This window comes from Truncatella angustata (genome assembly GCF_020726525.1).
Source record: "Truncatella angustata strain MPI-SDFR-AT-0073 chromosome Unknown BKA67scaffold_5, whole genome shotgun sequence".
Classification (NCBI taxonomy): Eukaryota; Fungi; Ascomycota; class Sordariomycetes; order Amphisphaeriales; family Sporocadaceae; genus Truncatella; species Truncatella angustata.
Genome location: NW_025763385.1, coordinates 101,043 through 125,889, shown reverse-complemented (window position 1 = coordinate 125,889; position 24,847 = coordinate 101,043). Strand labels below are relative to the sequence as shown.

General features: G+C 51.5%; 7 protein-coding genes across 7 annotated transcripts; 4 read left to right on the top strand and 3 right to left on the bottom strand.

Annotated features, from left to right (window-relative positions):
* Positions 1–273: 273 nt before the first annotated feature.
* BKA67DRAFT_518901 (splicing factor-like protein) lies at positions 274–3,342 on the top strand (the record flags this gene model as incomplete). The annotated part of the gene is made up of 1 exon (XM_046098048.1): positions 274–3,342. The coding sequence occupies one exon, from the start codon at positions 274–276 to the stop codon at positions 3,340–3,342; it is 3,069 nt and encodes a 1,022-aa protein (XP_045956792.1).
* Positions 3,343–4,259: 917 nt separating this feature from the next.
* Positions 4,260–6,461, top strand: BKA67DRAFT_292680 (chaperonin 10-like protein). Its single transcript, XM_046096022.1, has 2 exons — positions 4,260–5,631; positions 5,765–6,461. The coding sequence occupies exons 1-2, from the start codon at positions 4,549–4,551 to the stop codon at positions 6,041–6,043; spliced, it is 1,362 nt and encodes a 453-aa protein (XP_045956791.1). The 5' UTR covers positions 4,260–4,548; the 3' UTR covers positions 6,044–6,461.
* A 1,342-nt stretch (positions 6,462–7,803) lies between these two features.
* Positions 7,804–9,965, bottom strand: BKA67DRAFT_292598 (uncharacterized protein). The gene is made up of 2 exons (XM_046096021.1): positions 9,575–9,965; positions 7,804–9,522 (listed from the first exon to the last, which is right to left on the bottom strand). The coding sequence occupies exons 1-2, from the start codon at positions 9,787–9,789 to the stop codon at positions 7,947–7,949; spliced, it is 1,791 nt and encodes a 596-aa protein (XP_045956790.1). The 5' UTR covers positions 9,790–9,965; the 3' UTR covers positions 7,804–7,946.
* Positions 9,966–12,713: 2,748 nt separating this feature from the next.
* BKA67DRAFT_518481 (serine hydroxymethyltransferase-domain-containing protein) lies at positions 12,714–14,497 on the top strand (the record flags this gene model as incomplete). Its single annotated transcript, XM_046098011.1, has 4 exons — positions 12,714–12,860; positions 12,939–13,089; positions 13,148–13,285; positions 13,353–14,497. The coding sequence occupies 4 exons, from the start codon at positions 12,714–12,716 to the stop codon at positions 14,495–14,497; spliced, it is 1,581 nt and encodes a 526-aa protein (XP_045956789.1).
* Positions 14,498–19,504: 5,007 nt separating this feature from the next.
* Positions 19,505–20,967, top strand: BKA67DRAFT_592865 (HAD-like domain-containing protein; the record flags this gene model as incomplete). Its single annotated transcript, XM_046104874.1, has 3 exons — positions 19,505–19,881; positions 19,932–20,834; positions 20,874–20,967. 3 exons carry the CDS (start codon positions 19,505–19,507, stop codon positions 20,965–20,967), a joined length of 1,374 nt encoding a protein of 457 aa, XP_045956788.1.
* Positions 20,968–21,299: 332 nt separating this feature from the next.
* BKA67DRAFT_566754 (short chain dehydrogenase) lies at positions 21,300–22,716 on the bottom strand. The gene has a single exon (XM_046102921.1). It carries the CDS (start codon positions 22,305–22,307, stop codon positions 21,498–21,500), a length of 810 nt encoding a protein of 269 aa, XP_045956787.1. The 5' UTR covers positions 22,308–22,716; the 3' UTR covers positions 21,300–21,497.
* Positions 22,717–23,261: 545 nt separating this feature from the next.
* On the bottom strand, positions 23,262–24,708 carry BKA67DRAFT_518953 (mandelate racemase muconate lactonizing enzyme family protein; the record flags this gene model as incomplete). Its single annotated transcript, XM_046098053.1, has 3 exons — positions 23,262–24,340; positions 24,400–24,548; positions 24,605–24,708. 3 exons carry the CDS (start codon positions 24,706–24,708, stop codon positions 23,262–23,264), a joined length of 1,332 nt encoding a protein of 443 aa, XP_045956786.1.
* Positions 24,709–24,847: the final 139 nt, after the last annotated feature.

Below are 24,847 nucleotides of genomic sequence, written 5' to 3'. Positions count from 1 at the left end.
AATCCCATGCAGAGCCGTGTAAAGTTACGGCAAACGGTAGTCAGGACTCAGCAGTCGGCGGGAGTGCTTAGCGCCGACTAGCCCGACCTAGACTGCGCTGGGTCTAGCCTGGGAATTTCCCAAAGCTCAGTAGGCAGGCACCACCGCCGACGCTGGGCCAATCCACTCCCCAGCTCCAACAACAAAATCAAAAAAAGCAATCTAAGTAATTAACCGAATCCCATCCGCGTAAACACATGACGGACGCTGTGTCTCCCACCAACCACTTCGAAGATGGCGACCCCCGTTGGAGAAGATAGTTGGCTCGACTACGTCGACGAAGAGACGAAGCGCGCAAAGGACCTCGAGGGCCGCGTCAATGTCGTCGAGCTCTTCAAGCGGGCTGTACAAGCAGAGCCCAACAGCCTGAAAATATGGCTGGCCTACTGCGAGTACTACTGGTCCCTCTTCATCGACTGCCAGACCAGCGAGGCCGGGTGGCCGGACGAGGAGCGCCAGATGGGCCGTGAGCTCTTCACCTTCCCCTCCGCCCTGAGCCTCTGGAGCGACGGCTACGAGCCCATCAAGTTCCGCCTCAATGACAGCCACGAGTTCTGGGACCGATGGGTCTCCATCGAGCTCGAGCAGCTCTCGAGAACCCGCACTCCCGTCGGCGTCAAGCGCATCTCCCATCTCTTCCGCGACCGCCTCCAGATCCCTCACGCCCGCTGGGACAACACCTCGCAGATGTTCTCCAGCTTTCTCAGCGAGTACAACAACGCCGCATACGAGACCGAGTTCAAGGAGATCACTGCCATCGCTCAGCCCGCCAAGGATGCCTACCAAGCCCGCGAGCGCCGCGAGCTCGAACTCAACAAGTTCAGAAACTCCCGCGATGACCAGGCCTACAAGAGCGCCATGAAAGAGTATCTCGACTGGGAAATGGTCGAGACCATCATAAAGACCCCGCAAGACCCTGCAATGCCCGTCGCGCTCGCCATCGGGCTCTACAACCGCGCCCTCACCGGAGTCTTTGCCTTTGACGATGTCATCTGGACCAATTACGTCGTCTACCTTTCCACCTTGCGCGACTCCGCCAAGGCTTCCCAGATCCAGTATCTCCTGCCTGACACCTTGAATGTCCTTCAGCGCGCCACCTCTCATTGCCCGGGCTCCGGGTCGCTGTGGTCTCGCTATATCCTCAGCGCCGAGGAGGCTGGCTGGGGATTCCAGGAGGTCGAATCAATCAAGCATGCTGCCACGACCAACGCAGCTGCTCTGGACAAGAACGGCATGCCTGGCGTCATTGACATGTATGCTGCTTGGTGTGGTTACCTCAAGCGCAGCGCTCTGAGCCCCAATGCGGCAGATGATGCTGCCGATGTGGCCGAGTTCGGCTTGGTCTCGGCGATAGAAGATGTTGGAATCTGGGGCAGACGGCTGCACAGAGACGACTACCACGGCGACCCCAACTATCGCGTTGAGCGCATCTTGATTCAGTTCCTCACCGAGAGGCGAGGTGATATCGACGGAGCACGATCCAGGTGGAAGTCCATGGCGGACAAGTCATTGCACGGAAACAGCTACGACTTCTGGCTCAATTATTACCTGTGGGAGATGAGAATATTCTCCTCTCAACCTCGTCAACGAAGCCCCACGCCTGCCACTCCTGCCAACGGCGCCACGTCGCTCAGTGTGCCTACAATGGCCACCGATGTACTGCTACGCGCCATGCAGCAAAAGGATATCGACTGGCCGGAGCGTATCATGGAAGTCTGTCACCAGCACTGCAACGACTACGAACAATCCCAGACTCTCCGTCGCGCCCTAGACTCCATTCACAGGGCTCGCAGAAGAGTCGAGAAGCGTCGAGCACATGAGAGAGAGCAAGCAGAGGCCGCCTACGCCGCGCAAGTCCAGGCTGTGCAGTTGGCGACACCAGGAGACGAAGACAGCCCCGGCAGTAAGAGGAAGCGTGACGAAGCCATGGACGAGCAAGTGACGAGCAAGAGGCTGAAGAACGAGGAAGCCGCCACCGACGAGACCCTGAAACGGGACAGAGAGAACACCTCGGTTATGGTCCGGTCTCTCCCAGCGGATGCGACCATTACTGCTCTGCGGAAATATTTCAAAGAATATGGCAGTGTCGTTAACATAACTACCAAAAAGGGAAAGGGCGATTTATCCGCTCTCATTGAGTTTGAATCCCCCGACGAGATGCGATCGGCTTTGCTGAGGGACCAGAAGTATTTCAGCGACAATCAGATTTCCGTCAAGGCAGGTACAGGTCTGACAATTTATGTGACCAACTACCCTCCGACAGCTGATGAGAACTACATTCGGAACCTCTTCAAGGAATGTGGCGAGGTTTTCAGCATTCGGTTCCCGTCATTGAAGTTCAATACCCACCGCCGCTTCTGTTACGTATCGTTCGAGGACCAAGAAGGCGCAGCCAAGGCCACCCAGCTAGATGGCAAGCTCATAGAAGGCAAGTACAAGCTGCTTTCCAAGTACTCGAATCCGGCCGGGAAGAAAAAGCGAGAAGGGGCTGTTGCTGAAGCCCGAGAGCTTCGAATCAAGAACATCAACCAGAAGACAACTGAGGACGATCTGGGTGCAATTTTTGGGCATCATGGAAAAGTTGAATCGGTCAAAATCTTAAAGAACCTCAAAGGTCAGAACAGAGGCACGGCTTTTGTTATCATGGAGAGCAAGGAAGATGCCGAGAAGGCCGCGTTTTCTCTCAACAATGCCCAGTTGGGCTCTAATATCATCGATGTCGAGGTCAGCAAAGATACCAACTTCAAGCCAACTGCTTCGAACAAGGCTGCTTCGCCGGCACCGTCTTCGGTGGACGTGGAAATGACAAATGCCGATTCGTCTAGTACGCCTTCCCGAGCCGAAATCCAGGCACGATCTATGGCTGTCTTGAGTTTGCCTGACACAGTCAACGATTCTCGCGTACGCGCTCTTGCTGAGCAGTATGGGGACATCGTTAAGATCGTGCTACGACCAGACCGAGGAGGAGCTGTTATCGAGTTCAAGGAGACTGCAACTGTGGGAAAGGCCATGCTGGGTCTCAATGGCCATGAAATTGCTCCTGGCGAGAAGCTCCGCACTGGTACGGTGGATGAGCTGTTCAAGGACGGCAAGTCTCAAACCAAGCCAGTCTCCCAATTCATGCCGCCGACGGTAGTTCGAAGACCGGCAGTTGCATCTGGCCAAAAACCAAAGCAACGGGTCGGATTTGTGGCTGCATCAAGTGCCGAGTCTGGCAAGACGGAGGTAAACGGTTCGGACAATGCGTCCAAACCAAAGTCAAACGCCGAATTTAAGGCGCTGTTCCTCGGCAAACAGCAATAAATCGGATACTCAAGCGAAACAATGTCGCACGCAGTCGAGCAGGGTCGATCTGCAGCTAAGACATCAACAGATGCTCGAAAGTTTGTCGTTGGTTCGGTTGCGTCTGTCCTTTACTCGAATGACGGTGGCTTCTCGTGATGAGAAGTCAGCTCTGAAACCTGTTGGCCAAAATGCACACTGGGATGGGAATGGCTTCCCCACATGATTAGTACGACTCGCAACTGGGATGCCGGCTTGATGTAATTATGATATTAATTATACCCTTGGCAGGCAAAAGAGTGATGGAAAACGGAGAATGGACTGGCCTCATTGGTTGGCGTTTTTGGAGTTCTGGTAATGAAGATGCTAGTGCGACTTCATATGGCTACTGATTTCAAACAGCATAACTCAAACTAATATCATAATGGTTTTGCCATATCAAAAGTTTTTTCTTTTTCTTTCATTCATACCCGTTTTGCGAAGTCCTCTCGAACTGCTACAGCTTATGAAAACTACAGCTTATAAGTTGCGGTCTCAGCGATACGTGATTCACAACTAGTTGACCGAAATGGAAATCCGGGACTATATTCGGCCAATCATGATGAATGTGGGCCACCCCACTAAAGCTCCTAGCTCATGCAAGTGTTAATTTCTTTTTGGCCGTGAGCCTCATCCGTCAATGCCGCGCCGATGACTTCAGACGACTGCCGATCTGCCCATGATACCACTTCTCTCATCCATATTCTACACCATGTAACCCAATGAGCAGTTGAAGAGAAGATTTGTCGGAGTTAGGATTTAATACACCCCTGCTTCTCCCTGTCAACGGTCTCGGTACGCCTGCCGAGCTGGATGTTGAAGTCATGACGTAAGAATAGCATGCGCGACAACAGCAATGTTTGGTTCGACGTCATACATATATCCGCAAACCCGAACCATGTGCGCATTGCAATTCCCCCATTCGGTAGCATCGCGGGGTACTGGGCCTTTCGTGTTCGTTACGTGATGCTATGTCATGCCATGCGAACCTTCTTTAAGCATAAAGATGCGGCCCCGCCATGCGCTCGAGGGCCACTTACTTGTTGACGATAAAAGCAACACGCAGACCACATCTGGGCCTCTGTCTGGTATCACCGAACGACTATACTCAACAACGCTGAACGAACACCGAGTAATACAGTAAAGCATATAACATACCAACAAAACTAAATAAGAAAACACGCAACCATGGCCACGTCACAAGCAGCCTACGCGGCTGAGAAGGCCATTGGCCACGAGAAGGGAGGCTCCATCATACAGCAAGACATCTCCGAGTACAGCAAGACCGGCGACCCTTCGCACACCATGAAGGCACTCGTGTGGATGGGCAAGAACAAGGTCGAGGTCCACGACGTTCCCCGACCCAAAATCGTCGAGGACGGCGATGTGATTCTGAAGGTCACCGGCAGCACCGTGTGCGGATCTGATCTCCACCTTCTCCACGGTTCCGTCGTTCAGCTCAACAAGGGTGATATCCTGGGACACGAGTTCTGCGGTATCGTGGACGAGGTCGGCTCGGCCGTCACCAAGTGTCAGAAGGGAAAGAGATATGTGGCCAGTTTTCAGATCGCATGTGGAGATTGCTTCTTCTGCAAGCAGAAGCTGAGCTCGCAGTGCGAGAAGACGAATGCCAACCAGACCCACAAGAGCATGTACGGCACTCAGACCGCCGGTATGTTCGGCTACAGCCATTTCGTTGGCGGTTTCGCCGGTGGCCAGGCCGAGTACGTCAGGGTTCCCCTGGGCGACGTGAACCTGCTGGAGATTCCCGACGGCGTCCCGGATGAGAAGGCCCTGTACCTCAGCGATGTCCTCCCCACAAGTTACAACTGTGCCCACGACACGGCCATCTACAAGGGCGACGAGGTCGCCATCTTCGGAGCCGGTCCCATCGGGCAGATGGCGGGTGTGTTCGCTGCCAACGCCGGCGCAAGCAAGATCATCTTCGTCGACACCGAGCCCAGACTCACGACCATTAAAGACAAGTGGCCCGCCCGACACCAGGACAAGTTCGAGTCGATTGACTACAAGAAGCTCAGCTTTGGCGTCACGAACAAGGAGACCGTTGTTTCGAAATTAAAAGAGATGTGCGGTGGCCGTGGCCCCGACGTTGCCCTTGAGTGTGCCGCTGGAGAGTATGCCAAGGGTTGGTTGCACTGGCTGGAGATGCAAGTCGGCGCCGAGACCGACACGAGCGAGATCCTGAATGAGATGATTGAGGGTGTCAGGAATTTCGGCAGATGCGGTATTACCGGTATTTATGTCGGATACGTAAGTTCTCATCTCATCCATCCCCTGCATCGGGTTGCCGCGATGTCGTCATGCGAGTCCCTTGATGGCCCTCCCAATGCAGCCTTTACCGTTGGCTATCCATGGACATCGAATGCTGACTATCATAATACAGACCAACCACTTCAACATCGGTTCATTGATGGAGCGTGGTGTTCGCCTCATTGGTAATGGTCAGGCACCTGTACACAAGTACTGGGAAGATTTGATGGAGCAGATCAAGACTGGCGACCTCGACCCTCTTCAAATGGTCTCCCACCGTTACAGAATCGAAGATATCGACAAGGTCTACTACGCATTTGAGAGCCAGAAGGACGGCATCCAGAAGGTCTTCATTGAGACCAAGTTCTCGCTGCCGGCTTGTGAGGGCAGCCCCAAACTGACGACTTTTTAAATGTGATACCCCAGGTTTAATGGGCTTGTAAGCATGCACACAAGAGATGAAGCGCGAGCATGGTAGTTGGGGGAAATGGACGACTTTATGAATTGAATATTGATTATCATCCACCTCTCGTCTTGTTGTGATGTTGTACGCCACCACATGCACCCTATACCGGCTCCAATATCAAGACAGTACTCCATAAGTAACCAAGTCGATTCAACCCTTCAAACCCAAGTGACTCAACATTGCCAACAATGGTTCTTCCTAAGGCAGATCTACTCCGTTCGTGCCGCCTCCCAGCTCCGGTCCCATTCCTGCACCATGTCCTGGCCATCGCTCCGGCCAGACGGCAGGCCAACAGCGACCATCTCATGTGTCTGCGGGTCCATCATGTATTGTTGTGTCCATTCAGAGGACTGCGAGCTCGAACTCTTCTTGTCTTGTTTCTTGGAGGATGAGGACTTCTTGTTCTTGGAGCTGTGTTGCTTCAGTCAGTATTCATGCAATGCAAACCGATCAAATACGGGATGCCTACCTCTGCTTAGCCATGATCAACGGTGTATGTTATGGGGTTAGAGGTTCGTAGGCCACTGGAAGTGCGATGCGATAAGTTTGTGGGTTTTCCGAAGGGGCGATAATCGTCAAGAGGTTTTGATATGGAGTCAAGGCGTGGATTTGATATTGATGACGAGAACAACTTTTCATAACTAGGGAGATGAGCCGCTTTTATCTTTTCGCGACCACGGTGAAGAAGCCCGTAGGGTGAGAAATCCGAGCTGATCGTAATCCCCGTTGTGCCTCGTCCCGCCAGGCCGATCAACTTGTGTGATCTCATCTACGATGGACGATGACCCTACATCCGCCCTTGTCTGAGTATCTCGAGGCGACCAACAGGCTGGACCTCTCACCCTGTGGGCGCACGGGGTGTTTCGACGCCAGCCGGGCAGGGCTGGCGGATTCCCTTCCTGCCACTACACCGCGAAAGGCGCACAAGAACAAAGGTCCCAGGTGCCGTGAGCCCACCAATTATAAAGCCACAATCAAAAGGGTTGAAGGTGCCGACCCTGTCAAGGCCAGAACTGCCTTCGGCGAAAGGTGCAAGCGGTCTTGCTGCGCTGCTGAGTGTCTCTAAAACAGGGTGGAGCTCGATGATCCACCCTTACGACCAAGCAGGCATCTAGAAATCCAGAGCCGGACAGACCTGGGCTGTAAGACCCTTTTTCCTGCGATACGGCCGTGCCAGGACATACGGCGACGTCAACACGCCGCCGTGTTTTCTCTTCCCGCACAGGTGGCGTCCTGCCTCCCTGGGCCCACTGCTTGGTTTACATGTGTCATCGTGGCCTCCAGTCTACGACAGAATCAACCTGCAGCATTCCTAACCCTGAGATTTGATATCGTAGTGGTAGTCTTGCTCGAGTGGCGAGAATTCTTTGGTCGACTTGCGATGGTGAGGTCGACGGATGTTTTACACGATGCTGATTTTGGCAGGCAATCAGCGAATCGGGACAGAACAAATTTGCGGACGACCTATGAGTCGGAAATTTCAATGCTGGTCTGGACGTCACATGATTTATTTCGTTTACACTACATTATTCCGTCACATCATGATCACACGAATGCTTTGTGAGTGTTTGCAAGTTGCCTAGTGTTGATATCATTATATGAGAGATATACCGCCAATTCAGTAGGAAAGAAAGCCCACAGTCCAGACTAGGAAAACGTCATTGGATGAAATCATGAGAGAGCCAGAAAGAGGAATCTCGAAAGACATTTCAGGGGAAAATGACCCTCCACGGAACATAGGAACCCGGCCAACAAAGACTTTCCTACAGGTTTGCAGGATACGTTCTGCCTCACCTAGACGCCAACCCCGCATACGTCTTGACCTCAACATGAATGGACGTCACACAAGTCACGTCGATCGTAATGTCCTCTTCCTCGGGGCACCATGTTGCAAGTCGCCGCTACCGACGCCGACAGGACGTTTCTTGGGCATCTGGTGATCTGCGTGGTCTCTTCTGAGATGAATCGTCATGTTGTCGTGCCGGGTGAACTCTTTGTCGCACACTAGGCACTTGATCTTCTTGTCTTTGTGAGTCTTGATATGCTTGCTCAGGTACGCGGCGAGATTTTCGGTCTTCCCGGTGGGCTTGTATGGGCAGTCAGGTTCAGGGCAGACGAGCTCGTCGTCTGACAACTCCTCTGCATGTATGTCCGAGGCTGTGCGAGACGTGTCTGATTGGTATGACGGTCGAAAAAGTGCCGTCGGCTGTGGGTGGCCTGGTAGAGAAGCCAGACTGTCGATCAGATGCCTGTAATCGCCAAGATCACTGGGTAGAGTCTGGGCCGGCAGGCTGATGCGAGCGGCCTCGGTTGACTGGACACCAAAAGGCCAGGCGTCTGAATGTCTGAAATCAGTATGCACAGTCAACCTGTTTGAGTGTTGAAGGCCGGTAGTGTAGCTCGAACTACCTGCGACGACTCGTGCTTGGTCATCGGCGGACGGTAAGCTGACTGGTCCCGTTTGATATGTGTTATAAGAGTTCCGGACAAGCATTGGAGCGGTGTTGACTTGCTGTGTAGGACACAAGGGTACATCACCAGGAAGTCGTCTACGTGGTTGATTGTATCTTAACAATCTGCCGCTGGTCTTTTGACTGGCCGATCCTTCAGAGGAAGTCGGCGAAACCTCTGTGGAGCTGCATGAGTCCTGTACTGTCGATGGTGGAGATACAGCATTTGGAGATGTATTAAATGAATTTGAGAACGACGAAGTATTGACAGACGCATCCACTAGATCAGTAATGAAGTCAGAGAGTCCGCTGGAATGCTCAATTGGGTTTGTGCCGGGGAAGGCCATCCCGACGTTCTGACCCGAGTCCATCTCATACATCGGTGTATCAGTGGGAAATTCGGACAAACCGGATGGCGCATCCAGTTCGGAGACATAATCCAGTTGCACTTTGCTTGGTGGTAACAGATCGAACGTCTGGTATCCGTGATCGATGTCCGGTTTAAAAGGCGGCAGTACGTCGTCCCCGCTCAAAACATGCTCGTCCGGGTTATATGGTGTTTCGTCACAATAGGCCGGGGCATCAGGCTCTGAATTTTCTTGCAACGGATGACGACAGTTTGGACATTCGATCGGCTTATTTCTCAGTAGGCGAAAAAGCTTGGCCGGGGCTTGTAGTCCTTTCTGGAATTTCAAGCTGAATTTCGTCCTGTTCCAAGAACACCTTTTATTCCAATTCGTTCTGAACTTCTCGAGCTCGTTGCAGCAAGGGCAAATGTAGCGACCTTTATCGATGTATGCGCACTCTTTTAGGTGCTTGACCATTTCTATGGCGTTCGCGAAAGGGCGGCGACAGCCTCGCATAGGACACAAGACGTCATCATCGCACTGTTTCTCAGTGGTCACGAAGTAGAACTCCAGTATGAGAGCATAGAAGCGACTAGCGTGGCATTCATCGACGACGTTTGTCAAGAATCTGTAATGGTTAGATAAATCTCCCGGGAATATAAACATAATAGCTATCTTACTGGCATGGCTTCTTCGGACTTGAGACGGTGTTGCTGTCGGTTAGTTCCGATCCGGCCACAATTTTGATTGGTGGCGGAGAAGTGTACGAAGTCCCAGGGTACGGGTATGTCATACTTCGATCTGAGAGTAAATTGCTGGAACTAGTAATCATGCCGGGGCGTCCAGCACCAAAGTGCATCGAAGCCTGGGAGACGTTATGGAAAGAGTTATTCATTTTCGCCTCAGATTCACATGCGCAGCACGGTATTAACGCAATTCAGATCTGGAAGCATTTCCTTTCTCATATTACGCCGCCGATGAACCCATATCAGCTTCTTTTAAACCTCATAGTACGCTGACAGCAGTCCGCTGTTGGAATACCCTGCAGGATAAAAGGACCACAGGGCACCAGCCGCTACACCGAATTTGCGGAATGCAGGCTCACAGGCCGCATAGTCAACTGCAATGCAGATGATTATTTTCCCTTCATATAGTATAGTCATGTTCTTGCCTGAAAATCTCAGGGAAAGTGTTTCGCGGCCCGAACCGGTTGCCTCGTTTCTTGCGCCTTAGGGGCCACGATGATAGATGCGGTGGTTCGATAGTTTACTTTCCAAATTCAGCAGGGAAAGTTGCCTCAAAGCCTGCACAGTATGTAACGGCCTCAAGGCACATCGCTCGTCGCCATTCGTTCCTCTCCTATCAATGTTGCTGCAGTGGCGAGCCAAAAATCTTTTGGAAAAATATTGAAGAACGCCCGGTCAGTAAGAGTGCGGAGATTAGGAGGCAGCCCAGAAGGAGGGAAAAAAAAGGCACTTAAGGCGAGGAGATATTGAGTGATGATTGATCCGGTAGATTTGAAATTATACGGCATTTCTTTCATCAGGCCAGAGAAACAGAACGAGGGGTGAAGCTGGCAAACATGTCTGATATACCTTTTTGCGACACCGGCCCCCATTTTTGTAGGACTTGTGGCTCCAAAGGCTTGTATATCACAGCAATATCGATTCTACTTTTAGACAATTTCTTGGGGCTATTTCGAACTAGAGACGAGGTCTAGTAGCATATTGGGGGCGGCTATGGGGGCGACGATGGGGGCGAGAATGGGAACTGTAATTGGAACTCTGCCCGCCTGCAACCACGAGGTGACTTTTCGCTTGTAGTAGTTGCAGAATTTGTAAGGCTGAACAATACAATCTCCACCTGTAACCACGTAAGCTAGTATTCTGGACATGCAGAGGTACACTGATCAAGGCGATACCAACTTCAAGGCGGGCGAGAGGTATTCTCCAAGTCAAGATGGTCCACGGGACACCACGGTCTGAGATACAGCCTTGGGCAACTTGGAGCACACCCTTCTTCTTGACGCCGTCTGTATCTTGAGCCTTCCAATAGCCACCGACTCTAGGCAGGCTCTACTCCGCTCATATGCCGACTTCGTCATGGGTTGTGGGTAGGGGCGTCGGTTCATATATGCATGAGTGGCGACAATGGATAGAACACGCATATGCAGACCCCACCTTTAGCTTTTTGTGAGGCGTCGACAGGTTCGCTTCCTGCCTTGCCTTTCTTGACGGGCGCTCTCACCACTCCCGTCAACACTTTAATCGAGACTTGAAGAGACCGAGCGCGTATGACCATACATTGTCGCTCCCCGACGGAGAATTTCCCGCAACAGATGGGTTGGTGGAAGGCGGGCCCGTTCCGATTGTTCTGCTCACCGTTACCTGTAGAGATTGGAATGATGACTACGGGAGCACAAGGCCCCCATCCAGCCCGGTAAGTCCAAATCCAAGCTGACGGATAGAGTAGTCTGATCAAACCCAGTATGCCAGTCTCGACCCATATATCACCGGTCGAGGTGTGTTCTCTTCATAGGATGGCCATTGGGAGCTCGAAGTCTAGGAGGGCTACTTATATGCATGTAGGTAGCATTGAAGGCAAGCCAGACACGTCAGAGTTGACACACCTATGACTATGGGGTAGTCTTGTCTGTTCCTTTATATGCTCGGGTCGATTTATGACTGATGCCACTCGCAGTAAGCGAGGTCATATTCTGACACGAAATGGTTGCGGGTGGTCAACTGCTGATTTATCGCATTCTCAGTGTGGGCCAGGAACATTAGCTGTGCTTCTCAGTATGAAACCAGCAAGTGCTCAGTAGGCGGCACAATATCTGACAGCCAAAGATCAAGGGCACATGTTCGACAGGACAAAGTAGTTATATAGACGGCGCATTGAACAATCGTCATGCATCAAAGAAACTTCACGTCACGAAATGATCGAACAAGACCATGGGCTGAGCCGAGCCGAGCCGAGTCGTAGTAGTAGTGGTAGTAAGGTGTTGCCAGGCGTTTGTTTATTTATTTATTTTTCAACTCTGAACAATGTAGGTTTGTACAGCTATGAATTGACGTCCTGCGACCTGGGATGCACAAGGAACCGAACAGATGAGGATGCTGGCCTTGTCAAATGGTCAGAATGGGGGCGAAGAGTTGTATCGATGTTCTGGTGTGCAAAGAAAGCGCAGTGATCGGGCAGTCTGTGGAGCCCAACGAAAGAGAGCTCTTCTAGATTTTGTGGGCACCTCTCTGGCTTGTCGCCACGTGACGGCAGCTGCCGGGCTGGTTCACACATTCAGAATGGAATCGGGAGCTCAACCGACCCGTTCGTTGCTAGGAACCCCCGCAGCAGTTCGACGGGGGTCACCAATGGGGTCACCAATGGGGTCACCGATGGGGGTAAGACTGATATGATAGGCCGGTCTCCTTGCCAGGGAGCTCGAGCTGACATGGTTCGCGAGGTGAACAGTGAGAGTCGACGGGACAAGGTGAAGGAAGCGTGGCTGGCTATTGGCGGGGCTTAGCCGGCTTAGCAAACAACTGAATTGGTGACGGCGACACAAACCGACTCCATCCAGCACGACTCACCCACCGACTTCGCTATTGCCATTAGCAATTGGTGTTAGACTGTTTCATTTTTTTGCACGGCTCGACCCGAGATGGAAGCACAGATAAGATAAGAGGACTGTAAGTCATGCATCTCAGATGTTTCTATACCCCCAAGCCCGCCTTCCTCTCTCGAGAAAACTGTGTCAATCCATCCGTCCCATAGCATAGCATAGGTAGCTGACTCTAGCCCCCCTCTCTGCAGATAGCCATGTCTCTTGCCACTCTCCGAGGCACTTCGCGTGCTCTCCGCACCCTGCCGAGATGGGCGCCGCCGACGACGTCGGTAATCCGTCTTCAGGCCGGTGCTCGCAGGGCCCAGTCATCGTCGGCCGCCTCACTCGAAGGGCAGCAAAGTGTACGACCTGAATCTACCTCCGCTTCTGCTGACACTGGACTCAACCCTGGTCGTGCTGATACTGATGTTGCTCAAAAGTTGTTGTCTGCTCATCTGCGCGAGGCCGATCCCGCCGTCTTCGATATCATCGAGAAGGAGAAGAAGCGTCAAAAACATTCCATCAACCTCATCCCCTCGGAAAACTTCACCTCCCAGGCCGTCCTCGATGCCTTAGGCAGTGTTATGCAAAGTGCGACCACGATATGTCTTTCCAGCTACAAAGGAGCATTGCTGATAGCCATGAACAGACAAGTACTCGGAGGGGTATCCAGGTGCCAGATATTATGCCGGTAACGAGTTCATTGACCAGTCCGAGCGACTGTGTCAACAACGAGCACTCGAGACCTTTGGTCTCAGCGAGAAGGAGTGGGGGGTCAACGTGCAGCGTGAGTGCGATTTTACGCTTAACGATACGAGGAACATGTCTGACTGAATGCTCGTGCCTACAAACAGCTCTCTCCGGCGCCCCAGCAAACCTATACGTATACTCGGCTGTCATGAACACACACGACAGACTGATGGGTTTGGACTTGCCCCACGGCGGCCACTTGTCGCACGGATACCAGACACCCACCAAGAAGATTTCAGCAATCTCCAAGTACTTCGAGACCGTCCCCTACCGGCTAGACGAGAAAACCGGCCTGATCGATTACGAGAAGCTGGATGAACTGGCCCAGATATACAGACCAAAGGTTATCGTGGCAGGAACCAGTGCCTACAGCCGCTTCATCGACTACAAGGCCATGAGGGACACAGCTACCAAGGTCGGCGCATATCTGGTAGCAGACATGGCTCATATCTCTGGCATGGTCGCTGCCAAGGTTCTCCCAAGTCCCTTCAACTACGCCGACATCGTAACAACTACTACGCACAAGAGTCTACGTGGCCCACGCGGTGCCATGATCTTCTACCGCAAGGGTGTGCGGTCTGTCAACAAGAAGAAGGAGGAGGTTATGTACGACCTCGAGGGCCCGATCAACGCCTCCGTGTTCCCCGGCCACCAAGGTGGGCCGCACAACCACACCATCACGGCACTCTCGGTGGCCTTGAAGCAGGCTCAGGCGCCTGAATTCCGCGCCTACCAGGAGCAAGTCCTCGCCAACGCTCAAGCATTTGCCAAGCGCCTTAGTGAGCCGAAGAACAGCGGCGGTCTCGGATACACCGTCGTCAGTGGTGGTACAGACAACCACCTTGTCTTGGTCGATCTCAAGCCTCAGCAAGTCGATGGTGCCAGAGTTGAGCGTGTCCTGGAACTTGTCGGCGTAGCCAGCAACAAGAACACCGTCCCAGGTGACAAGTCAGCCATGGTCCCTGGTGGTCTGCGGATGGGTACCCCTGCCATGACTACCCGTGGCTTCAACCAGGATGACTTTGTTCGTGTAGCTGACATTGTCGACCGTGCCGTGACAATTGCGGCCAGGGTTGACAAGGCTGCCCGCAAGGCTGCCGAGGAGAAGGGTGACAAGTACAAGCTCAAGTTCTTCTTTGACCACCTTGGTGGCGGTGAGGATGACTCGGAGATCGTCCAGTTGCGTTCCGAGGTTGCTGACTGGGTCGGAACCTACCCATTGCCATGGATCCAGGATGGCAAGGCATAAGCTGCTGTGGTTTTGAAACCAGCGCATATTTCCCACTAACCGAGATGGGCCAGTCATATCCTCGAGGCTGTATCATTGCGTTCTAGCGTGACATCTTCGTTGCTGTATATGTATTCATTTGACTGCTTCGCGAACCTACACGCACTTTGAGAAAACTGCCCACTTTGGCGGATGCGCATACAAGACACATCTCACATGGCATTTGGAGTTCAAGGGTTTGTTTGATAGTTACTCAACGCAATCAATCTCACATAACGTGTGCATGAAAATTTTTCCGTTCATCAAGTATTTGCTCGTGTTTATTCCCCATGGCCTAAAACACCGTGTTTGATGGTGTGTCCCCTGTTTCAAGCTGCTCTCCCAACAGACACGCTAGAATCAATAGCAGCTTTGAAGAAGCGTCACGGGTCTGCATGGTTCTAATGTCATGTATACAGCATGGCGGTTAACTTAGAATACTGATTCGTAGCTCTGGTCTTGCAAGAAAGTTTTGGGATTTTACAGAAATGTTATGTTATGGACCGAGGCCATGGGCCAACGAGCCAACGAGGACCGAGAGGTTGTCGTCGACGACCTAAGGCTATGAAACTCGTGACAGCTTCGCATTGATCAAGCTCAATAACTTCCATAGAATCCGCTCATACAAGCGACTGTAGCTTCATAGATTCAATAAGAAAAAGAAAAAGGAAGTAGAAGAAAAAAGGATAAAAGGTATCTGCATGTTGTCTTAAGGGTAAGTTGGCATGAAAGACATGCGAGACACAAATTGACGTGACAATGACAGATTATCAAATCAGGATTGTATCACTCCTAAAAGTGAACTCGGGATGTACTGACACTGAGAGTAGCACTGTGTTTCCACTGGCACAACTCTCACACAACGTGCCCCATATTGAAAACCGTTGATCATATGTATGCAAGCAGGATGGCTCGACTATGCCTTGGACTAGATATGGTCTCAATGTAGGCGGATCCACTACATTCCTGGAAAAGCAGATTGTAGTGGAGTGCATTTGGTGGGAGAATGCCAGGAGTTACACGCCAGTACGGCAGGCGTGACGCTTAGAGAACTACGGGGGGACGGCTCGTTGTGGATTGTTAACAGCATGGCTATGTGAGATGTCGATCTGAAGAGGGCTGTGTCTCATGATCTCGATTGACCGAGTTTGTTGCCGGTGTGAAGGGGGACTGATCTCGATCTCTCACCGGCCCACAGAATGCTCGGACAAGACGGGGGGGATGTCGTCAATATATCTGCTGTCCCACGATACCGGCTGGCGGCCGGCGGACGTTGTACAGAGGCCAGGAGGTGGTCTCACAAGGTCCACTGTCTAACCGCGGCCGGTGGGTTGTTTATTGTGATACCCGCAAGTTCTACCGGGTCCGGCCCCGATATTCTGGCAGCCCTAAAAGTGTCCCACATTGACTTGCATTATCTAGAGACGACGGGCCAACGGGAACATGAGATAGTGGACGAACGGCCGTTGACGCCATTCTGTCGGGCTCGAACTCCTTAGTAAGCTAGACGATGATGGCATTTGTTTTGTTAGTGGAGCATAGACTGGGTGCTGGGCGTTCTAGGTCAGCGGCTACGAATGGCTACAACCGCGATCTTCACCTTCATGGACTCGATGTTCCTTTAGACGGTCTAATCGAGCGGACCACGGTCCCGCATGATTTAGGCTTGAAAATTATGCCTGAATTCCAACTCAGCAGACTGAAATCTGAGAGTACCTGTATCCGTCGCTTTAGCTGTGCTTGTTACCAATTGACCAAAACAGCATAAAATAGAGTGTGCACAGTTCGCGACTGTATGTCAGCTGCATGACGAGATCGCTTAGGTGCAGCAATCAGATCATCTTAGAGGACCAACCTTGTCGCCGCCTGTTGTGAGCTTCCCGTGCTCGCAGTATTTCGATTTCCCCCTGTATACCAAACCTGTTTGATACTGTTCCCCATGAAAAGTACTCAAAATCTTTCTGAATGCAGGGGATACTGAATGAGCCTGCAAGACCGTGCTACCCGACTGTTGTTGCACCTGCCTCTGAACGGGTGTACGCATTTGCAGACCTTGTCATGGTGGATCAGGTTCTTGCGTGTTAGATCTCGATAAACAATTGACTCACAAATTTGAGAACCTCGATCCAACTACATCGGAATCAAAATGCTAAATGATATCACCACCGCTACTACGTGCCGATGTTTCGATAGGTGGCCGCTCTCGAGCCACACGTCAAGAAAAGGCCCGATGGCACTTGGTAACACCTTCGTAATCTTCACTATTCCTGGTAGCGCTAAAGTATTACTACTGCCCTAACCCACGTAGCAATGGTGCTTACCGCTGTCAGGACATAGATTGCGCTGTATAAGCATTAAGCACGGGCAGTGATAGATCAATTCGTGCTGCAATCCTCGGAAACGAAAGGAGTGACGTTGAGCATGGTTTGAAGCTGCAATGGTGATCGAACCCTTATTCGGGAAAGTGGCTGCTCTGCGGGATAAAATTCTGTCAACTGCATGTGGCACAAGCCTTACAATGATTGGAAGAACCGTGCTTTCATAGCTCATCCATGGAGGGCATTCCGGCGGATTTTTTCGTGGAAGAATGATTTGGTTCTGGCAGCAATCCGTTGTTCGCTATGTACTTAGGCGGCAACGGTCCCAGGTCTTACATATTAGACGCATTACCCACTTGCCATTCGGCGGCTGTACTATGGCCGTCATTGAGTAGAAACTCTCAAGATATCACATGCTTCTAACGTTTGTCGAGTGATCTGAGTGGCTGGAGATTATCTTCTCACCCTTACAGGTGCCCAGGCTTTCACTATTGTTGTGATGATGTAGGCCGGCGTCATCATACCTGACTTCGTTTGTGGACTGGAGTCTTACAGTGTCCGTTAACATCCTGTTGCACCGAATAAACCGATAATGCGACAACATCAGTCTCGTTGAGCCGCCATGCAGCCAGATTGACCCGCGAATAGCCCAGATGAATTGCCAGTCCGCTCATAACATCGAGGATCTGCGCTATACCTCACGGCACACAGTAGCACTCAAAGTCATTAGAACAATCCGACTTGATCTCATCGAGTTTATAACTCCCCAGTTCTAGCCATTTGTCCGTAACCGTCAACCTCGTTTTGAAACAGACTACGGGCGCTACTAGCTAGTGATGGTATTTGTCGAGTCAAGATAAAAGTAACCGGGTGTTGATCCTTGACAACGGATTGTGGGAAGACAATAGATTGCCGAAACATAGATCGACGTGTAAGGCAGTTTGCGGTGAGACAATACGCAGCCTCGAAGCTGCACCACAAAGGGGTGCAACATCCGAACTAGTCTAGGGTCATGAGCCTCAATACATCCCTCTACTTTCTCGCACCAAATTGATTTTCTAAAGGAGGGTACGCGACGGGTGCCCGGCCATCTGCTGAACGAACGCACAAACAGGTCTTGCGCGCTTGGACTGAGATTGAGTCGAAGCTCATAAATCGTCTGGTTGAAAGCTAATGCCTGACTTCAGATAGCAAACACTTTCTCATGTCTCCAAAGTAAATAATATGCCGGCAAGTCAACAATGTGTACCGAATAAAAGCCTTGTGCAATGGCGGTTATGCATCGACAAGTCTCGAGGGGCAGGGGGCCATATCGATAGAGGGGTTGAGGGGTTGAGGGGCTGTACAGGCCCAAGAGTCTCGAAGATGCAAGCTAGACGCACCTAGACGCAAGCTAGAGTGCTTGAGAGCCCCACCAGTTCCCGCTTTTCAGGAACGCTTGACGTCATTGTCGCTTCTCAGCTTTTGATACTTCCGATGCTGCAGGACGGAGAACAAGCATCGATATTGACTGGCGTGATTTTCACGAAGGGCCTCATTGGCAAGAAAAGGTCCCCTGAAATTAATAGAAGTAGAGACAAATTTTTTTTCCGCACCGACCAGAGAAAAAAAAAACATTAAATCTGGCGTCATCGTAGTCTTTGAGCAACACGCGATGGATATGCTAACCATTCCGCCGGCTGGGGAAATGGAACTGTGTATCTTTGCCATGTGGCCACTATCTCCAACTTTAATTCCCCAGCATTATTCGCAAGATCGTAGATCATATGGAGAGAAAAGCCCAATTCTCAGTGCTGTCAGTCTCCTGTTGCTGCAACAATATGGATCGCTGTGAACAGCGGGCATGTGAAAAACGGGTCTGAAGGACGTTGGATGATGGGTAAAGGTGCCAAGACGTGTTACGCCAGAAAGCACTCCTCTGATCAATACCAATCCAGGCTATGCAGTCATCCTACGGCTTGCCGACTCATTCTCTTGAGCGAGTACTGGTCGGGCCTTCGGGGACCCCTTACATTGATTGGCAAGCGAAGATAGCGACAAACTAAGTTAGGCAAACCATGCATTAGATGGTTGCTATGACGGGTGATGACTGACGGCAGATAGACAAGGTGCATGCCTCATTGGTCAGAAGCATTCCGCTGGCCTGCCTCTTGCTTATTAAAGGCTGCAACAATACCTGGCTGACAAGGACCCTGAATCCACAGTCGACGTCGCCATGCGTATTCCTCCATTACTCTGTTTATGAGCGTACCATGTTTTCATTCCATGACCGGTACACACCACTGACACCGCAGCACGGCGAACACAACCTGGCTTGGCTACCTGATTCATGCCCCACCATGGTTCCACGCCGTTCACAAACCGTCTCCTCGTCTGGATAGGTACATCCTCTCTTTGCAAAATGCCATTGTACGGTTAACTTGTCTCGACTATTTGCCAGCGAGTGTCCACATTTACTACCCACAGTTTCCCAGTTCTATCTGCATGAAAGGAACATAAATATGGGAACCCCCAGACTGTCCCCATGTTGTCCGCCCGTCTCCAGTTCATCAATCTTAAATAAGATCCAGAATCCGGGTTCAAACCGAGTCAGTTCTGCATTCTTCCCAACTACATTTCTTTGTGATTTTACTGCGTGTCGAGTTCGTTCCTTACAACACAACCAATCAAAATGTCTCTCGAACCAACCGGATCCGGAAGACCTTCCTTCCACCGTGGCAGCTTTGTTGACGAGCTGGAGAGCGCCCGCTCGGATCTCTCACACAAGTTATTGACCGGAGAGTCTCCGGCCGAGACCCCTTCCTCTTCTTCGTCGGGTTCGGCTCCGTCCTTCTCAGGAAGCTCGGCACCATCTTTGAGCCCGACTCAGAGTGCAACTCCCTCAACACCATCAACTGAGCCTGTCTCTCCACTTGGCGACCTCGTCGCCGACAGCTTTGCATTTGCCTTTGATATCGATGGCGTACTCATCCGAGGTGGCCGCGCCATTCCAGAAGCTGTCGAGGCCATGAAAGTCCTCAACGGAAAGAACGAATACGGGATAAAAATGTATGTTAGCAAACCGCTCTTTATCGTGAATCAATACTAACATGTAATAGTCCGTACATCTTCCTGACTAATGGTGGCGGCAAGTCCGAGGCTGAGCGCTGCCGCGATCTGTCCAAGCAGATGGAGATTGATATCTCCACTGCACAATTCATCTGCGGTCATACTCCAATGTCAGAAATGGCAACCAAGTATGGCACTGTTCTAGTTGTTGGCGGGGAGGGTGAAAAGTGCCGCCAGGTCGCCGAGTCTTACGGCTTCCAAGATGTTGTCACTCCTGGTGATATTATCAAGCACAATAGCGCAACCACGCCCTTCCGCAAGCTCACGGCTGAAGAGCTTGCCAACTCCAGAGAGCGAGACTTTAGTAACGTTACCATTGATGCTGTTTTCGTATTCGCAGACTCCCGCGACTGGGCTGGTGATCTTCAGATTATCCTTGACGTTGCCATGTCCAAAGGTGGACGTCTCGGCACCACGTCTGAAACCTTTGATGAAGGTCCACCCATCTACTTCTCTCACAGCGACGTTCTGTGGTCGGCAGCCCACGATGACCCCCGTCTAGGCATGGGTGCCCTCCGAGGTATCGTCGAATACACATTCAAGGAGGTTACCAAGGGTAAGACCCTGACCACCCACGCTTTTGGCAAGCCTCAGATCGGCACATTCGAGTTTGCGACTCGTCTGCTCAAGCGGTGGCGTAAGAATGAGCACGGTCTTGACTCACCGCCTGAGACAGTCTATTTCGTCGGTGACACTCCTGAGAGCGATATTCGGGGCACCAACAACTACAACGTCCAGGCTGAAAACGATTGGTATAGCATCCTCGTCAAGACTGGTATTTACCAGGAGGGCACTGAGCCAGCATACAAGCCTCGTAACACTGTCAACTCTGTGCTTGACGCCGTCAACTTTGGTCTCAAACGTGAGATGGAAAAGAAGCAAAACAAGACGACGTTGTCCCTGGACTCTGTCGACAAGATCCCCAAGCCAAGACTTACAGATTTGCCCAATTGGCTTCTGAGCAACAGTGATTGCGCTGTGCTCAGTCCCTCTGAGGAGCGTGCGCTTGAGCTGGTTGTTACCTAAACGACTATATCCAAAGCCTTTACGTGTTTACGATGATACCATTTCATTTCATTTTATTCTTTCCTTCGAAGACTTTTACACAAATCATAGAAATATGATAGAAGCTGGCGCCTCAGGTTTTCATTCACTGTTTTTAAAAGCGCGCGGCATCATGTTCGCTCTTTAGTCGAACATTGGACATAAACGGTTTAACTCATTGGGCGGCGTCTTAATTATCACTCAGATACGGTTGCAAGCAGGGTTGTTCGGAGAGCAAAGTTGCGATGGAGGATTTAAAAAAGGATTTCATAGCCACAACTGATAAAGCAACCTCACGTTATTGACTCAGAACTAATGTCATCTGTTGATTATATTTGTGCCCAACCGCCGTAAACTCCTTCATTTCGCCAGGACGTTCTGCAATCCTGATCAATTTAAGAGTGCAATTAGCACCCAGACATGTATTGCCGACCTACTAAATAATACTTACAAACCTGCAATTGCATCATGGGGGAATCAAAAGAAGCCAATTCATGACGTGAGGTTGCTGCTCATTGCAAATTAACAAACAAGCCTCCGTCAACCAACAACTGAGCACCTGTCACGTATCCACTAAGCTCTTCACAAGCCAAAAATACCGCCGGCCCAGCCATGTCACTGGTGACACCCGTCCTTCCAAGCGGTATACGACCCTCCATATACTCCCGCTTCGTGTCGTCCTCCAGGTCCTTGTCGTTCAACTGCGTCTTGATCGTGCCCGGCAGCAGCGCATTGCACCTGATCTTGTACTTGCCGAGCGCCACGGCCGTGCTCTGCATCAGACTCAGCACCCCGGCCTTGGTGGGCGTGTAGTGCGTCTGCAGGCCGCCGCCGACGAGCGCCGAGATGGACGAGATGCCGATGATCGAGCCCCCGGACGGGGACTGGGAGGCCATCTGCCGGGCCGCCGCCTGCACGACGTAGAATGCGCCGTCGAGGTTCGTGCGCACCGTCCGCGCGAACAGGTCCGGCTCCATGGTCAGGAACTCGGCGAACTGGCAGATGCCCGCGTTGCTGACGCAGATGTCGAGGCGGCCGCCGAACTTGGACGCCGCGCGCTCCACGAGCTTCCTGCCCGTCTCCGGGTCCGTCACGTCGCCCGATAGGTGGTCGAGCGTACCTGCGGATGGGCTCGCCGACTTGATCTCGGAGGCTTCGGAGAGCAGCGAATCCAGATGCGGCTTGTCCTTCTCCAGATCGAGATGGTTCACCACCACGTTGGCGCCCTGCCGAATATATTCAATGGCGATGGCCCGACCAATACCGGTGGTGCCGCCGGTAATGATGGCCGTCTTTCCGGTGAGGAGGTTCGCGATGGGCATTGTGAAGACGGCAGGATCGTTGATAGTGCTTTTGTTTTTTTGGGGGTTTTTTTTTGGTGTTGGTGAGGGGCACAGAAATGATGGAGGGGTTAAGGTTGGAGTATGTTGCGTTGCGTATAGGAGGTTTCTAGAGAACAAACAACAGAAATAAGACAAATTAGACAGTATGACAAGAAGGGTAGGATATGCCAATGCCAGTGAGACAACAAAAAAGGTTTCGTTTTACTGCAGAGTATTCTTGAACACAAAAGTTTCGGGAGGTTGCCATGGATTCCTGTCCAGCCAGCCCACTTACACGCCCCTGCCCCTCATCTCTAAACACTATATAGGTACGTCCTTAGCGTACCGTTCTCCATATCAAATCACACGTCAAAATGGAAGTGGGCGAATATACATGTCCATAATTATCGTAGATGCAAATGATCCAATTCGAGCTCCATCTGCGCTCTCGGGAATCCCGCATGCCCGTGTGTCGTTTTCGTGTATAGCGCGTTCGGAAATAGTGGACCAGATTGGAGGCTTGAGAATGCCCCGCGTATTCGGGTCAACGACCACCGATCGTTCTTTCGGGAGATGCATCGACGATGTAAAAGCGTACACCATAGGTATTGGGCTAGGGTAATCTTTTAACCAGCACTATTTGAGCGGCAGCGCTTGGATCGTGGAAGCTTGGAGTCTGAAAGAAGGAGCACCTATTGAACGTGTCTCACTGGAAACGATGAGTACCTTGGGTTTTCATAATCCATGTTCGAGAATCAATGGAATTTCATTGCAATGCCTGTGGTATCATGATCGTTTTATTCATTCTAGTTACGATGCCTGGGTAAATAAATAGGCCACATTTCTCCAATATATACACATCTGCTCTTAACCCATTCGACACCAGCATGATTCGTGAATGTTAAAGCAAAGCGACGTTATCCTCGTGACAGTTTATTGCTATTTCTAAATACTCTATGCAGCGTGGAGATCCTTGACGCCCTCCGTGAGCTTTTGCACAAGGCCGGGCTCACCATTAGCCTCGGGCTCCTTCTTCTGCTCGGCAGGCGGCGGCAGGCCAGCAGCGGGTGGCGGCGACAAGAGGTAGGATGATGAAATCAGCTTCGATCGTACAGCAGGGTTTATTGTAAGTCCGAAACCGGGCTTGTCCAGATCGGCACTCGTCAAGAAACCCTGAGTGGGGATTGGCTCATCGAGGAAGAGGTCTCCAAACACAGGCAAGACGCTCTTTCCATCAGGTGAGTTGGCCAAGTATTCCTGGAATGGTGAGTTTGGTTGCGAAATGACGAAGTGGTAACTGTAGGGGCCACTGGCATGGGGCACCACGGGGATATCGTATGCTGCTGCCATGGCGGAAACCTTGAGCAACTCGGTCAGACCACCGAGCCACATGACATCAGGCTGGATGATATCGAGATTGCGACCCTCGATAAGCTTTCGGAAACCGTATCTCGAGTATTCGTGTTCTCCGGTTGTGAACTTGACGGTAGGGTGAGCCCGCTTGATCTGCTCGAAACCATCGGTGTCATCGGGACTCAAGCACTCCTCCCACCAGTTGATATTGAGATCCTTGGTCTTCTCGACAATCTCGATAGTGTAAGAAACATTCAAACTCATGTAGCAGTCGACCATGATTGGGAAGTCGGGCCCGACACTTTCTCTGTGCTTGCGAAGAAACTCGATGTTCTTTCTGATTCCTTCGTGGCCATCTGCTGGGCAGTAGGGAAGAGGCACCTTGCCTCCCCAGAAACCCATAGCCTTGGCTGCTGTTGGCTCAGGGCCAGTGCAGTAGAAGTTGAGACGCTCTCTTGCGGCACCACCAATCATCTTGTACACGGGCTCGTTTCGGATTTTGCCCAGTAGATCCCAAAGGGCAAGGTCAATTACCGAGATGACAGCCACTGGAAGACCTTTTCGGCCGTAGAACATGGAGGCTCTGTACATCTGCTCAAAGAGCAGGTTCGTGTTTCGAGGGTCGGCGCCGATGAGGAAACGCTCGAAGTGTTGGTGAACCAACCAGCAGCCAGGAGGACCTGCGGCGCATGATTAATCACAGATTGATCTCATCACGTATTGAGCTGCGAGAACATACCACCAAAGCCGGTTGCGAAACCCACTGTGCCATCTGTAGCCTCGATCTCAACCAGGAAGGATCCCAAAACATTGATACCCCAGCTTGTCCGCGATTTCTTGTATTGATCCCATATCGAGCAAGGAGTTGAGATGTCAGAATCAATCAACCTGGGAGGGGGCTGTCAGTATTTCATGTGGAACGCACCCGGCATCCTCAAACTCACCAATGGCCACCCTTGACATTGTGATAATCACCACCAGAGCCAACACCACCAATTATATACGAGCGGATCGCCTTGATTGTTGGAAAATCTCGGACAGTGGACATCTTGAAGTACAGTCGATCACGACTATGGCGGGGTCTTCGCGATTGGATAGTTGAAGAGGATACTCAGTTGGTGTGAACAAATGGGAAAAGATGAGCCTCCGGTTGAAGGTATATGGCTGGAAGGTTTATGTAGTTGAGT